Source organism: Coenobita brevimanus, chromosome 39 (assembly GCF_032717465.1).
Source record: "Coenobita brevimanus isolate Jiangsu-jjx chromosome 39, ASM3271746v2, whole genome shotgun sequence".
Taxonomy (NCBI): domain Eukaryota; kingdom Metazoa; phylum Arthropoda; class Malacostraca; order Decapoda; family Coenobitidae; genus Coenobita; species Coenobita brevimanus.
Genome location: NC_136992.1, coordinates 3452143 through 3467798, shown reverse-complemented (window position 1 = coordinate 3467798; position 15656 = coordinate 3452143). Strand labels below are relative to the sequence as shown.

Below are 15656 nucleotides of genomic sequence, written 5' to 3'. Positions count from 1 at the left end.
GCATGTTGACAAACCACACAGTCCTGACACCAGGGCAGAACACTCAGCCACAAGCTCTGTATTATACATAGATTCAAAGCCCAGACTGAAACTCTCACATAATTACAAGTCTCATTACCTGTCTCAGATATCACATTGTTGCTTAACAGAGATGTGTACCGATACTTTTTTAATCACGTGTAACTCTAAACTCTAAATTAAGGGGGTGGTGAAAGTACAGGGTATAGACAGTTCTGCATATCAGTAAGGCTTGGTTAAGGTGAGTGAGAGAGAAGAAAAATAACAAAGATGAGCAACAAATGATATAGGAAAAAAAGGAGGATCTGTGCTGTAGATTGCAGTTTGGAAATATATATATATATATATATATATATATATAAATATATGGGTGACCACCTGGGAACACCAGATGCTGTTGGCATCCCTACATGTCAAGTGGGGTTGGTGGAGGATTAGTGCCCCTCCCTGTAAAGCAATTAACTCTAAGCCGTTGGCCACCCCATTTGGGATACATGGCGTCTGACAATGAATGAATGAAAAGCCGTAAGTTTAACTAAGATGGTATGGTGGTTATTTTTTATTTTTTTGTTTGTTTATTTATTTTTTAATTCAGTGCCATCCTTGCTTTGAATCTTTTCAAGAAATCTTAATGCATGAGAGTGCTATCATTGCAGATTATTCATCCATCTGTCATCCAATCCTATGTTGCCCCATGAGGTGCTTAGGAGCCCGGGGTTAGGCTTGTTGGTCGTGACATTAATGATGAGAGTGACCAGCCTCACTCATTCCTGAGTGGCATTACGTGAACAGTAGACCCCAGCCACCCCTTGGATATAAACCTGCACAGGCTCAGTCCGATTGGAGTGCCATAAGTACCCACTAAACCACCAGGCTTCATATAACTTAGTTATATGGTTACCACCCAGCATAGTAAATGGTTTCCTGGTGTATAGGAAACCATTTGGCTTGTCACTCAGTGTAGGGTCACCCTTTTGCCAATGGATGACTTTACACTAAGTGACAAGCCAAATGGTTTCCTGTACACCAGGAAACTGGTAACCATATAATCAAATTATGGAGCCTGGTGGTTTAGTGGGTAATTAAGGTGCTCCTATCAGATTGGGCCTGTGCAGATTTATATCCAAGGGGTGGTTGGAGTTTATTGCTCACATAATGCCACTCAGGGATGAGTGAGGCTGGTCAGTCTCATCTTAAATGTCAGGACCAACTTGCCTAGCCCCGGGCTCCTTCACTTCTCATGGGGCAACATAGGATTGGATGAAGGATGGATGAATGGTATGAAATGATAGCACTCTCACACATTAAGATTTCTTGATAAGATTCAAGGCAAGGATGGTGCTGAATATTTCTGTAGTTCCATAAGCCATTTTTAAAAGTTAAATATCGGTATTGTATATTTTGTTATATCAGTAATTTGACAAAACTGGAACTTCAGGCTTGCCAGATTATTAAGATCTGTGCTCAGTGTGTGTGTGTGTGTGTTTGTGTGTATTTACCTATGGTGGTACCATTCTTAACTGGCGGTTTGGGTGGGGCACCAACCTCTGTACAGTGTTGCCACGTTTTCCATACCTACGATGCCTCTCTCTCTCTCTCTCTCTCTCTCCTGGGGGGAGATGTGCGTCACCCTTGGAATTTTGTTTCTTTTATGAGTGACATAAACTTGTGCTTTCATTTCTTTATTTTGTTTTTATTATATCTGATTATATTTAAAAATATTATTGTTTTACATATGGCGCCAGATGACCTCACTATTGTGGCGCCATGATTTGTTTTCATTCAATCACTCTCCCTCCTTCGTTCCCACCCTTCCTCCATCTCTCACTCAGCTGCACTCAACACTGCCCCTGGTCTGCCTTCCCCCCCCCTCTCTCTCTCTCTCTCTCTCTCTCTCTCTCATCTGTGGTATTTTAGGATACATTTTGGTTATTTTCTTTTACTTTATAATGTACATATTGTCAATTTGGCTTTATTTCCACACCACCCAGGAGGTAAAAGTCTTGGCTCATCTTTTTTTAAGAGGTGTCCCCAAACTGGCCTAGGATAGAGGAAGCTCTGGCCAGGTGGGACTGGGTGTGAGTGTTGCCGCTCACGAGGGTTTAATGTATTATTTTTTTTTTTACTAAGAAATTGACATATTTTTACTTATATTCCTGCACATTATCTTATAATCATAATTGTGACATTATTACCAACCCCAGAAATACGGTAACAGCCAATAAAAGTGACTACTTTTTTTAAGCAACACTGTAAAATATTTATGCCACGTTTCTGTATTGCCGTATAAATATTTTACGCATAATAAGTTTACTGTTCTTTCATATATTATAATACACAATTTACCATTATATTCTTATGTGTTTATCTTATTGTGATGCCTATTACATATATCAGAGCCATTCACATAGGGTATGGAACACGTAACAACACTGTACAGAGGTTGGTGCCCCACCCAAACCACCACTTAAGATTGGTACCACCATAGTTGTAATATACAGGATATGAACTACACTCGTGGGGTCCCGTCTCCATTTCTCAAGAAGTCAAATTTTGCTTTGAACTCATTTAAGTTTTTAGACTGGACGATCTCTCTGTCCAGGCTATTCCACAGGTCTGTGCATCTGTATAGAAAACTGTATTTCTTGTGTGTGTGTGTGTGTTTGTGTGTGTGTGTGTGTGTGTGTGTGTGAGTGTTTTCTTTTTTATAATGTTACCTTCCAAGTCATTGCTGTCAGTACCTACCAGTTATGGTGAAATGGTGTGGTTGGAATTCTGACAGTGACTGCATAATTAGCATGATGAATTATTTCAGATCCATGTTAGCAACACAGGCTGAGGCAAGTGGTGGTTTGGTGAATGAGATCCAGGGATCTCTAGCCAGTGGAAGTGGCACAAGCCCAGTTGCATCACAAGAATCTGAGGTGAAATGGGGTCGGCGGCCACACCAGCCATGTCAACTGCCTGGACAAGTATTAGTCAGGTTGCCACCAACTCCTCAAGGCTGTATGGTGGTGAAATTTTCCCAGGATGGTGTAAGGTTGGCTTGTGGAGGTCACGGGGCTATACGGGTGTACCGCATACCATCTGGTAGTTTGGAACAAATTCTTCCTGGCCACATGGGCCTGGTATATGACCTTTGCTGGGGCAGCCATGACACCATGTTGCTGTCAGCCTCAGCTGATGCCACTGCCAGGGTATGGTCACTGGGGTCAGAGGGTGAGGAACCACAGATTCTAACCCACCCAGCCTTTGTGTATGCAGCCATATTTTTACCCAGTGGTCACGTGGCCACTGGCTGCTATGACCATCTTGTGCGGATTTGGGGCCAGCAGAAAGGTGGGAAAGGGTTCAGTTTAATGCAGGAGTTGCCAGGCCATCAGGGCTATGTTACAACACTGTGTCTGACTCACGCTGGGAAGCAGGTCTTGTCTGGGGATAGTCAGGGGGTTATAATGGTGTGGGATACAGAGAGTGCTGGTGGGGAGAAACATGAAAGCCGACGAAAAAAGATATTGAGAAAGGATCAAAGAGTGGTGTTGGATGAAGCGAGGGGTGTCCCCATCAATGCCATAGTCCCCATACCTGAGGGGTGGAGAGTGTTGGTCCACTGCAGGGACAGTCAGCTGCGCCTAGTGTGTGGCAGAACTTGGACAGTGACACAGAGGCTGAGTGGTGCAGTCAACGTGATTCAGCAACTTCGTGGTTGTGTCACACCCTGTGGCACGTGGATCATAACAGGTGATGAGGAAGGTACCTTGCATGCCTGGCACTCTGACACGGGCTTGCCTGCCTCCCCACTGGCTAACACCTTACCAGGCCCCCTTTCCTGTGTAGACTATCACCCATATGACCACCTGGCTGCCTTGGCTTTCTGCAGTCCAGATACCCCTGTCCTGCTGGTAGGCCCCCAGAACACTGCATCCAGCCTTCCTCCTGACTCACTGCCATCCCAGAGTGAAGAAGGAATCCCATTGGGCATGAGCACCTCAGTACGGAGTTATTCAAGTCAGCAACATGAAACAGGGTCCCCAATTCCTCCTCCCAGTACAGTGTTCAGGCAAAACACTCCAGCATCTTCCCTCAGTGCATCTCACACTTTCATCCAATCACAAACTGTCTCACAGGAAATAAGTCAGTCTCAGGTCATCTCTCAGCAATTCAGCAAGTCGTTTGTTTCAAAGAGTTTTGGTCAGTCACAGGGCATAGTCTCACAGCACCTCAGCCACTCTCAAGTCAGCTCAGCATCTATATTCAGTGAGGAGTTGGTGAGACGAGAATCAGGCAGTAGGAGAGGGCACCACCACCAGAGGGATTCAGTGCTAAGAAAATTGGATGCTGTCCTCAAGATGGTGACCACAGATACATTCACCAACAACACACGGAGGTAATATCATACATTCTATTTTTGTTCTTAGGGCCATATTTATTATCTCTCTTAATCTTTATCCATCCATCCATCCATCATCCAATCCTACAGTGCCCCATGAGGAGCGTAGGAGCCCAGGGCTAGGCAGGTGGTCCCGACATTTAAGCTGAGAGTGACCAGCCTCACTACCCTGAGAGGCATTACATGAGCAGTCAACCCCAACCACCGCTTGGATATAAACCTTCACCAGCTCAATCCGATTGGAGTGCAGTAATTACCCACTAAACCACCAGGCACCAAAATTTGGTTATATGGTTACCACCCAGCATAGTAAATGGTTTCCTGGTGTACAGGAAACCATTTGGCTTGTCACTTAGTGTAGAGTCACCCACAGGCGAAGGAAGTGGAAAGAATGAAGGAAAGAAAGACAGAAGAGGGAGTGTAAAGTCACCCGTAGGCAGAAGGACAAGGAAAGAATGAGGGAAAGAAAGACAGAAGAGAATGGAAGGAAAGAAGGATGGAGAGGAAAGGGCAGACACCCGAGAGCAGCACTACATCGAGTGAGTGGATGGTGAGCATCCCCTTTTATTAATATACTGTATTTAGCTACTATTTTTTTTTCTGATGCAAGTAAGAAAGAACCAAAGGCTGGATGTGTACAAGTTGTTGTTTCCAGGAAAAACATACAAGAAGTCAGATTCAAGACCCATCAAGAACCATGTATTTTGAGATGTGTGAACACATTGCTTTTAAACGTTTGAGGTTATAGGCTTAAGAAAATGCAGACTGAGAAAGTTTCAGAGTTGACCTGTTGGAGACACGAAGGACTGAGAGTAACGATTAACTCTTGCATTACAGAGTGACAGAAAATGGATGACTTACTCTATTGTAGTGAGGGAGTTACTGTTCTCAGTGAGATCATAGAATTGTGTTACTGATTTTTTTACTCACTGTAAATGTGGGCAAATTTGGTAGGAATGATGAAGATGAAGAATCAGGGTAGTGGACTATGTTAATGAGGTCTTAATTGCACTGGGAATACCATTGATAGTTCTCTCTCTTTTATAATTTTATTGTTGTCATAGAGCCTTACTGGTCAGTGGGGACGCTCACCATCCACCTACTTGATGTAGTGCTGCTCTCAGGTGACTGCCCTTTCCTTTCTTCCTTCCTTCTTTCCTTCCATCCTCTTCTGCCATTCTTTCCTTCATTTTTTCTTTCTCCTTATGCCTGCAGGTGACTCTATTCTCCCTCTTCTGTCTTTTTTTTCCTTTATTCTTTCCTCTTCCTTCTGCCTATGGGTGACTCGACACTGAGTGACAAGCCAAATGGTTTCCTGTACACCAGGAAACCATTTACTACACTAGGTAGTACTGGTAACCAAATAACCAGTTTATGACGCCTGGTCGTTTAGTGGATAATTAAGACACTCCAGTCGGATTGAGCTAGTGCAGGTTTCCATATTCAAGGGGTGGTTGAGGTTGATTGCTCACATATTGCCACTCAGGGATGAGTGAGACAGGTCACTCTCATCTTAAATGTCAGGACCAACTTGCTTAGTCCTGGGCTCCTACGCTTCTTATGGGGCAACGCAGGGTTAGATGATGATGATGATGATGATGATGATGATGATGATGATGTCACAGAGCCTTCTTTACTCATGCTTTGGTGATAAAAAAGGTCAGGATGGTGACGATGATGATGATAACAACAGTGGCAGTTACGATGATGAAGGACTCTGATGATTTTGATGATGATGATGATAATGTTAGTGACAGTTATGATGATGATGATGATGATGGTGATCATTTATTTGCAGACTGTCATCAACTGTCCCCACCACCACCACAACCATCACCACTACCACTGCCACAACTACACCACAACTTCCAACACAACATCACAAAAAGAAGGCTCATGTTGGCAAGGTATGTTAGATAATGGTCATTTAGGTAGATATGTTACAGTACATATAAATTTGTAAGAGTAAGTCCACTTTAATTAGTCCATTAGCTGGTGAAGTAGTGTTTGAAGCATGATAAAGGTTGCTAATGTCCCATGTTGTTCAGTACATTAATATATAATTATACCATGAAGATTTCTGTCTCTCTGTCTCTGTCTCTCTCTTTTTCTCTCTCTCTGAAGTTTTTAAATGCGAAATTTGTTGATAATACAATAACGTAACTGCCATACAGGATAATATTAACTTGTTCATTACAACAAAGATGTTTTTATGCTTGGTGCTACCAGATGAATCTATTCACCTTGAGAAAAATGCCTTGTAGTGAGGGGATTTGGGTTATGTTACATTTTGTTACATTTAGAGACTGTTGGTCATGTTGGCACATGTAGGTCTTTTCATTTGATGGCAGCTCTGTGTGTGTGTCACACTTTTGCACCATTTCTGTGGTAGGTTGGGGGGCTAACCATCCACTCACCCAGTTAAGTGCTGCTCTCAGGTGTCTTCCCTTTCCTCTCCTCCATTCTTCTTTCCTTCCATCGTCTTCTGTCTTTCTTTCCTTCATTCTTTCATCATCATGCTGCCTGTGGGTGACTTTACATTCCCTCTTCTGTCTTTGCTTTCCTTCAGTCTATCCTCTTCCTTCTGCCCGTAGGTTACTCTACACTGAGTGACAAGCCAAATGGTTTCCTGTACACCAAGAAACCATTTACTATGCTGGATGGTAACCATATAACCAAATTTTGGTGCCTTGTGATTTAGTGGGTAATTACTGCACTCCAGTCAGATTGAGCCAGTGAAGGTTTATATCCAAGGAGTGGTTTGGGTTTATTGCAAATGTAATGCCACTCAGGGATGAGTGAGGCTGGTCACTCTCATCTTTGATGTCAGGACCAACTTGCCTAGCCCTGGGCTCTTACACTCCTCATTGGACAGTGTAGGATTGGATGATGAAATGAATGAAATTATTCATGTACTCATACCCCTATGTCGAAAGTTTGTTGCAGGATCTTATCCCATGTCTTCTTTGGACTGCCTGTGGGTATTTTCCCTCCACATTCATACATGTTAACCCCCTAAGCTAGCGACCTTCTCCCTTCTTTTTGAGAAGTGCAAATCATTGTGACCTGTTGGTTCACGCGAGTATCTCACGTCAAATCTTTCTCGTAGCATGCTGTTCTCAGTTCTTTCTTTTAGTGTTACTCAACTTAACCATCTCAGCATCATCATTTCTGTTAACTCCAGTCTGCTTGTTTCTTCTCTCACTGAACAGGTCTCACAGCCATAGAGCATAGCACTTCTTATGCTTTATAGAGAGTTAGGTATACAGTATTATATAAAAATTAGTCATGAAAGAATAGATATCAATGTGGCTCTCATTACCATGAGACTGTATCATCTCATTGCTTTATTCATTTAAGCTCTCTGCTATGGCATCTTGTGTCTTCAAATCTTACTACAACCAAACAGTTTTATTCAGCTTAAGGCAGACCTCTTGTTCGGAAAGGGCTTGAGACACTACACACACACACCCTCATCCATGTTAATGTCACTTTTTTTTTTTTTTAACCGCGGGCATTGTTTTGCCCCGACTGGCCTCTCCCGCGGGGGTTCCAGCCAAAATGTAAACAAACTTTAAACCTTTATAACTCTGCACAGAATAAATCTAGAGCAAAAAATAAGGTACCATTAGAAAGTACTAACCTTCGGCTTTGCAATGATGTAGGTTTCATGATTTCGTTGACTCTCTGGATGGGCAGTGCCATTAGAAGTGAGCGATCTAAAATCACTATTTTTCGGTCACACACCATTACCAAATGCCAACCTCATTCTGATAATAATACCATAAACATATATGAACACTGCACATACGATAAACACCCACTCTGTGTTCACTGAGGCAGGTAAAAGGCACTGTAATTGCCCGCACTTCACTGCCACATCAACGGTGTTGTAATCACTATTTTTCACTCACACACCATTACCAAATGCCAACCTCATTCTGATAATAATACCATAAACATATATGAACACTGCATATACGATAAACACCCACTCTGTGTTCACTGAGGCAGGTAAAAGGCACTGTAATTGCCCGCACTTCACTGCCACATCAGCGGTGTTGTAATCACTATTTTTCGCTCACACACCATTACCAAATGCCAACCTCATTCTGATAATAATACTGTAAACATATATGAACACTGCACATACGATAAACATCCACTCTGTGTTCACTGAGGCAGGTAAAAGGCACTGTAATTGCCCGCACTTCACTGCCACATCAGCGGTGTTGTCACTCACACAGCTGGACAGATACTGATGCATGTTTGGTCAGGGGTGGGGTGGGGGGCCCGGGGGGTGGGAGGAGGGAGGTGGGGGTCGGCTGGAGTGAAAGAACTTAATAGCTACTCTCCCTTGAAACAATTGGTGCACGGAAAAAACGCGCGGTATTCAAAATATTCACAAACATTCGAGAATGACACCCACGGTTTGGTCCAGTTTTTGCAATGTCATTCTGGGATGACACCTGCGGTTAAAGGGTTAATACATGCAGCCTCCAAATGTTTTTATTACATCTGCTTGCATGAAGTGCAGTGGGTGTATTGTTTTTCCCACTGTGTCTGTTAGTGTGTGTCTGCTTGTGTCTGAACATTATAACTCAACCAGGTTTTATCAAATTTTAACCAGACTTGGTGCAAGGGTTTAGAGTCAGCCAATGGTTGCACAGAAGGACAAAGGTCATGGTCTCAGGGCAAGGCCAGCTTAATCAGTTTGATCTGATTTAGATGAAACTAATGAAAGGTTTCAAGGCAAGGCAAGGATTAGACATACTGTGTTGAAGGCCAAAGTTCATGGTTAAAGGTTCAACCCTGTAACTTAAATGGTTTGATTTGATTTAGAATACATTTGGGGGAAGGGTTGATGGTCAGGCAAAGGTAAAAAGATTGAGTTTTAAGAAGAAAAATCATTGTTACTGGGTGGGGTCAACTCAAATAGTTTTCATGAGATTTGGACCAAATTTAGTGGAAGGGCTGAGGATCAGGCGTGGATGAAGTAATTTGAGTCTGAGCACAGGACAAAGGTAAATGTTCCTGTACGCCAGTTGTAGGGCAGAAGTGTTACTTTGCCCAAGTGCACTTACCTGTTTGACAAAGGGCAAACCTCTTACTCGTATGCTGAATGCGTTAGAAATATTCTCTACTAACCCCAGTGGTACAGTGTCAGTCTTTGCAGTACTGTATTTTATTCTTGCTACCTCCAAATGATTATGTTCAGCTTAGGACCCACTTCTCATACTGAACAGGTTAGAACATTCTTCATTAAACCTCTGAGTGCAGTGACTTTTTTTTTCCTGTTCTTGCTACCATCTATCTATCCATTCATTATTCATTCTTTTATCACCCCATCAGTGCAGGTTCACAGAGCTAGGCCATGCAGTCCAGATGTTTAAGGCACAAATGGTCACTCATTCTTCCATGTTGTATTGTATGAGTAATAAACCCCAACTGCCCATAGCATACATTCCCATATGGTCCACATCCAATTCAAGCACCCTAAACCCCTAGATCACCAGATAGTATTCATATGTTGGTTAGTTGTACCTGCACTTGCTACTTTCATATGATTTTATTCAGCTTAAGGCAGATTCTCATACTGAAGAGCTTAAAAACATTCTCCATTAGCTCCATCAACATGTGGGTAATGGTAGTGCAGCTAGCCAGTCCCCTGTTGCCCCCTCAGTGGCATGCATGGACAATCTGGGGGTCAGGGGCTCAAGTTAAATAAAGAGGTGAGAGAGCACACCTGTTGCCAGTTACTAATAGAGAGGGAGAAGCAAAATAGTAAAGCACTTTGTAACTGGCAGGGCAAAGGGGCAGGGGCTCAAGCCCATTGGAACCTTACTGTGTGTGTGCCCCTGTTACCTCTCTTAGGTTTTGAAGGGCCTGTGGTACAGGAAACCATTAAATGTGTCACATAGTGTAGAGCACCCTGAAGTGGAAAGAAGGGTAAAAAAAAAGTGACAGGAGGGAAAGAGAGAAGTAGGAAGAGAGGAAGATGAGGGAGGTTTGTATAATCAGTCAGCAAAACCACTTGTTTATATCTACATCACCAGGTGAAGGCATCCCTCTCCCGCATAATCTAAGTTGTAGAAGTCCTCCCTATGTCCCTGAAAGCATTTTATTATCATCATTATCCTGACAATTTTTTTCTACCTAAGATGGGGTGTTGTAGTCTATAGAAACGAAGGAAGAAAAAATACAGAGTTGGAGAACTATCAGCTGCATGCCAGGTGAAATAGGCCACAGTCATTCACACATCATTCAAGCCCCAGGTTTTGTGGCTTCATCTCGCTGACATAACCACCTTTTTATTTGCATATTTTTCATTATGTAGATGTTCATCATTATGTCAGGCAGTGTGGCAGCATTTTGCATGATAGAGAAATCATCAGCTGCCTCTTGGTTTTGAACCATATTGCCTTAACATGAGACCCTTGTTATTATGACATGTTTATATTTATTTTGCTACTTCGTGGTGATTTTATTCAGCTTGTGACAGATTACCCGTACTAAACAGTTAGCTCTTGCATTTCCCACTTCCATCTCCTAATACCTACCCTTGTCCTAAACCGAATGAGAGTATCTGGTGGCATCAAGTGTAGAATAATGAACTATTACTGTGATGAAGGAGGCAATGGAGACCGTTTTAAGCCCCATCAGTCCCAGAGGTGTATTCTAAGCTGAACTGAAGCGGTCTAACAATAGCACAAGTTCAGCACAGTAAAGAGCCATCGCTGTACTGAAGGGGCATTTTTCTGCTCCTCTGTACATATCTGTGCCTTGCTTTGTGTTTCTTTGGCTCTTTACATATCCCTTTTCCCTCCCATATATTATCTCCCTGCATATCTACCTATTTCTATGCATCCAGTCACATTCCTTTTCCTTTTTTCACACCCATCTCCCTCTACACATGCCACTTCCTCTCTACTTGTGCCTTTCCTTCTCTACTTATGCCTTTCTCTTTCAGCTTATGTCCCTTCCTCCTCTAATTATGCGTCTCCCTCTCTTCACATCCAGTATGTTACCCTCTTGTCACACACCCCTGCTTGCTTCCTGACAGGTAATCGCGGTGCCGTCGTCCACTGGTGGTGTAAGTTTCTTGTCTGACCCAGAGGTGACCCCCAGCAAGGCCCGAGCTCGCAGACACAAGGTAGCAGAACACCAGTTATAGCTCACTGTTATGATTTCACTGTGCAGGGATTTGCTCTGAAGGAAGGGTTTTACCCATATGCAAAATTATGCCCATGAACTGGGTCCAAACTGAACAAAAATTGTTACAAAGACTGTCCTCTAGGTTGCAGTGTGCCAGTCAGAGGATATGGCCATGGTGTGAGCGATTTTAGAAGAAACTAACCTAATTCATTTCAGAAGTATTCATAAGAATGCATAATATATACTATATAAAAATCAACATAAGTAAATCCATCTTTCTGCTTTAATTAAATGAAACTGGAAGACCGTAGGTGCCCAGCTTTATGCCAAATGATGATCTAAACATGTTTTTGGTTGTTGCTGGAACATGTACTCAGTGACTATTGCCAAGTAGTAGTATGGTAGTTGCAACCTCAAGCCCATCTCAACATGAACCCAGTAGACTAAGGGCCAGAGTCCTTATTTCACATCAGCCTCCTTTCTGGGGGTAGGGTTGACAATGAAGTACAGTACTATTTTGTAAACAGTGGATTCACCCATTTATATTGGTGCCACAGCATGAAGTTGTCCCTCTCCAGCACCTAGCAGCCAGGCATGTGGGTAGTAGTCATCACCACTGTCATGCAAAAACAAGGCTGTGCCAGCCTTGTAAGGCCACTGATCAAACATAAGCATTCTGTGCTAGGTGGAAACATGGAAAGTCTGAGAAAATATGGCAAGAGTCTGGAAGTCATGCTACAGGCTAATGAAAGTGCCATTTGAAAGCCACATTGCAACATAGGAATTAAAGCCCAGGATTTCTGTAAATTGCTACTTTAAATGAAACATCTGTAGGAGAGACATGTTGCTGGTTCATGGTTAAGGGCTTAAAACACAAACACATTCATATGTGACTTTATAATGAATATAAGCATCTTTAGATGAAGAAAGGATGTTTAATTTATCTGCTGCTCAATAACAAAACAACTTTAAATGAGGACAAGATGTATCTTTGCAGTTAGTATATTATTCATTATGGGGATATACTTCTTTCAGTCACCAATCAATATGCAGGATTGTTGTTGTGATCCCTTGTTCATATAGATATGAATCCGGGGGGCTGGTGAAGTCCATCCACTTAATCCGGGTAGTCCTGTACACCTTTTATAGAGGTGGTGTTGAGGAGTTGTCCATGTTGTGATTATGAGATAAGTTAATGGTGGTTTAGTTTGGGTAACAACACTTGAGGTACAGATTGTAACATCTGGAAATATCTTTGCTTAAAAATGTTAATTTTCGTAGATGCTCTGGAAAATGATATTAAATTGGTGACTAATGTAAAATTTGTGTGTTAAGTCTCAGTGAAACTTACAACCTTTTCTCTCAGGTATTTTTGTGAATGTAAAAATTGTGATATGTGTTGTGTGAGGCAGACTTGATAGTCAAGTAGGTTTCTTTGAAGCATAATACAACTGTCAGTGCTTTCCATGTAGTCATTTGGATCTTAGAATATCTGGAAGTGTTCAGAATATATTGTAAACACAGTGTCTTCATAGAAGTGTCTTCAATACATGTGCCATAGAAGTGTCACTAAAATGCTAGATGTACATAATTTTTAGATGACTGGTGGTTTAGTGAGTTTAGGTGCTCCACTTGGATTCATAAGGGTTTGATTTTGTAAGGGGTGGTGAGGATGAGATGGAGGGATGGGGTGGAGAGGTATATGAGAGAGGGGGGTGTGAGTTGGGAGCAGGGCAGTGAAATGGCGGGGGACAGGGCGACTTGGAGGCGATTTGTTTGTGGCCACCCCAAACGGGATTGAGGCGTCTGGCAATAGATAGATAGATAGATAGGTTTGGGAATATTGCTTACATAATGACACTAAATGTCTTGACTGAACAACATAACCTTGGAACCCTACACCCCTTATGGGGCAGTACTGGATTGTTAACTATAACATTGCCTGAAAGAAGTATCCTTACTTTTTCCTTCTTCACATTTGAAACAGTTGATGAAATTTTGAAATGTTCTCTAATAACTTATGACTTTTGTATACAGTATATCCACTATGTTTATTAGTGTAGCATAGTGCTCTAACTTTATGTAGTGTATGAAGTACATAGTACACTAAGAAATATTTGCCTTATGAAAATAAAACAGGTGGAAATAACATTTGTGTCAAGATAATTTTTTGGTATATTGTACTTGTATATGAGGTGTTTGATTATACAGTATATGAGGTGTATCTGGATTGTTGTCAGTACATGAAGCACATGGTACCTACAGGTTTATGAGTCTGGTCACCTCCAGAGTACAGTAGTCCCTTTCAGCATCTGAACATTAGGCTACTTGTCATTGTTGTCCCTTTTGGGAACAGTTTGCAATGTCATCTTTCAAGATATCCAATGGTGTCCTTGTCATCCATCCATCCATCCATCATCCAATCCTACGTTGCCCCATGAGGAGTGTAGGAGCCCGGGGCTAGGAAAGTTGGTCCTGGCATTTAAGATGAGAGTGACCAGCCTCACTCAAATTATGTATAATGTCCTCAGCAGCCTTGAACTGATGTCTTATTAGAGCTTTCCTAAGATTGGGGGGAAAAAGTCACAAAGACTCAAATCTGGGGAATGTGGATATTTCTGCAGTTGTGATGTGCCATGTTTGACCAAAAACAAATCAGAGATGATTGTCTGACACTGTTCACACTGCTTCTGAGTTAGTAGATGTGGCACAAACTTTGCAGACACACATTCTATGTGCAGATCTTTCATTAGAATTGTGTCACATGAATCCACAGATATTTCATACTCATTGGCTATCTCGTGTACAATCAGTTGACAGCCATTTCAAAAGAGGGTACAAGCTTTTGCAGTAATTTCCTCAGGTCACTTTCAGAACTGCTCTTCCCTCTTTATACTTATGAACAACCCTTATGAGCATATCCATATGCTATTTTCAGTATATTAAGCATCTCACTATTGAATTTACTGGTTTTAACACAAAGCTTGATGCACAGATGCTTCTCAGTCCTCTTTGACATCTTGCATATTACCATGACACAGACACACATTACTTCCCCTAGTTTACCACAGCACTATACAGCCACCTGCAGCTCATGCCATGCCATGCCATGCCAGGACACTTACAGACATGGCCAACAGGGTTGGAGCCACCTGCTTGCCATTGAGCTTGAACTACATAACCAGTCCTGATACTTTTGAATACACCATCTACACATACTCCTCTGAATTAATTGAATCTTGTACATTTTCACTCCCAGTTTATAATGCTGTGTTTTTGTCATTGTAGCTTAACCGCATAGTAAGCAGTACAATTGTCCAAACAACTTATTATGATGGATTTCAGAATGAGAACCAAGGCTTTGGTCATCTTAGAATAAGGTAGTTGGTGTGTCTGGTTGTGAGGTGCATCTGTTAATATAATTGTACTAATTATGCATTTGGTGATAAGTTTGTAATTGTAGTCAAGTTGTGGTCAAGTGAAAGAATCAACATGTGTTAGCTTATTCAGTGGTCTCTGAATGTAAGCATAAATATGTAGCATGTCATAGACAGTTGTAGCAGAAAACATCATAACTGTTGAACTTATATGTAGCTTTTAAGAACAATGTTCAGAATAAATTGTTTGCTGTATGCATTTGTATAATGTGGAAAGTGTTTGGATATAGTTTTTGTGACTGTTTGTTTATACGGGATAAGTTTTGCACATACTCAAGATCATTTCTAGTCATTTAACCCAGAATTGTGACCTGTTGTGAGAATTTTGAATGGCAAGCAACTGTTTACTTGGGTTGCAACTGCTTTCATCTTCACAAAGCATGAGAGAGTATGGCCTTGGCTGTGTATAATTATAGGAGAATATCTTGTACAGTACTTCATGAGAAAAAAATTTAAGAAGAAATTGTATATTCTGAAATAGATTTTTGTGTGTATTGTGATAGTTCATTCCTAGTCAGGTGATCAGTTAGTCATAAGTCTTCACAGAACTGAAAGCATAGTTGCATTATGTGCATTTGTATCTTTACACACTCTTGTGTAAGTATGTTTGCATATACTCTGCAATACAACTGTATTGTGCCATGTCTTCACTGTGA

The 15656-nt window shown here is 41.8% G+C and overlaps 1 protein-coding gene across 1 annotated transcript in view; it reads left to right on the top strand.

Moving 5' to 3' along the window:
* LOC145396715 (jouberin-like) overlaps positions 1-11582 on the top strand; it is a 39905-nt gene extending 28323 nt beyond the window's left edge. The window contains exons 9-11 of the mRNA XM_080270002.1: positions 2834-4405; positions 10092-10140; positions 11472-11582. Of these exons, the coding sequence (XP_080126128.1) occupies positions 2834-4405; positions 10092-10140; positions 11472-11582 (1732 nt within the window). The remainder of the gene's footprint in view (positions 1-2833; positions 4406-10091; positions 10141-11471) is intronic.
* The last annotated feature ends 4074 nt before the right edge of the window (positions 11583-15656 follow it).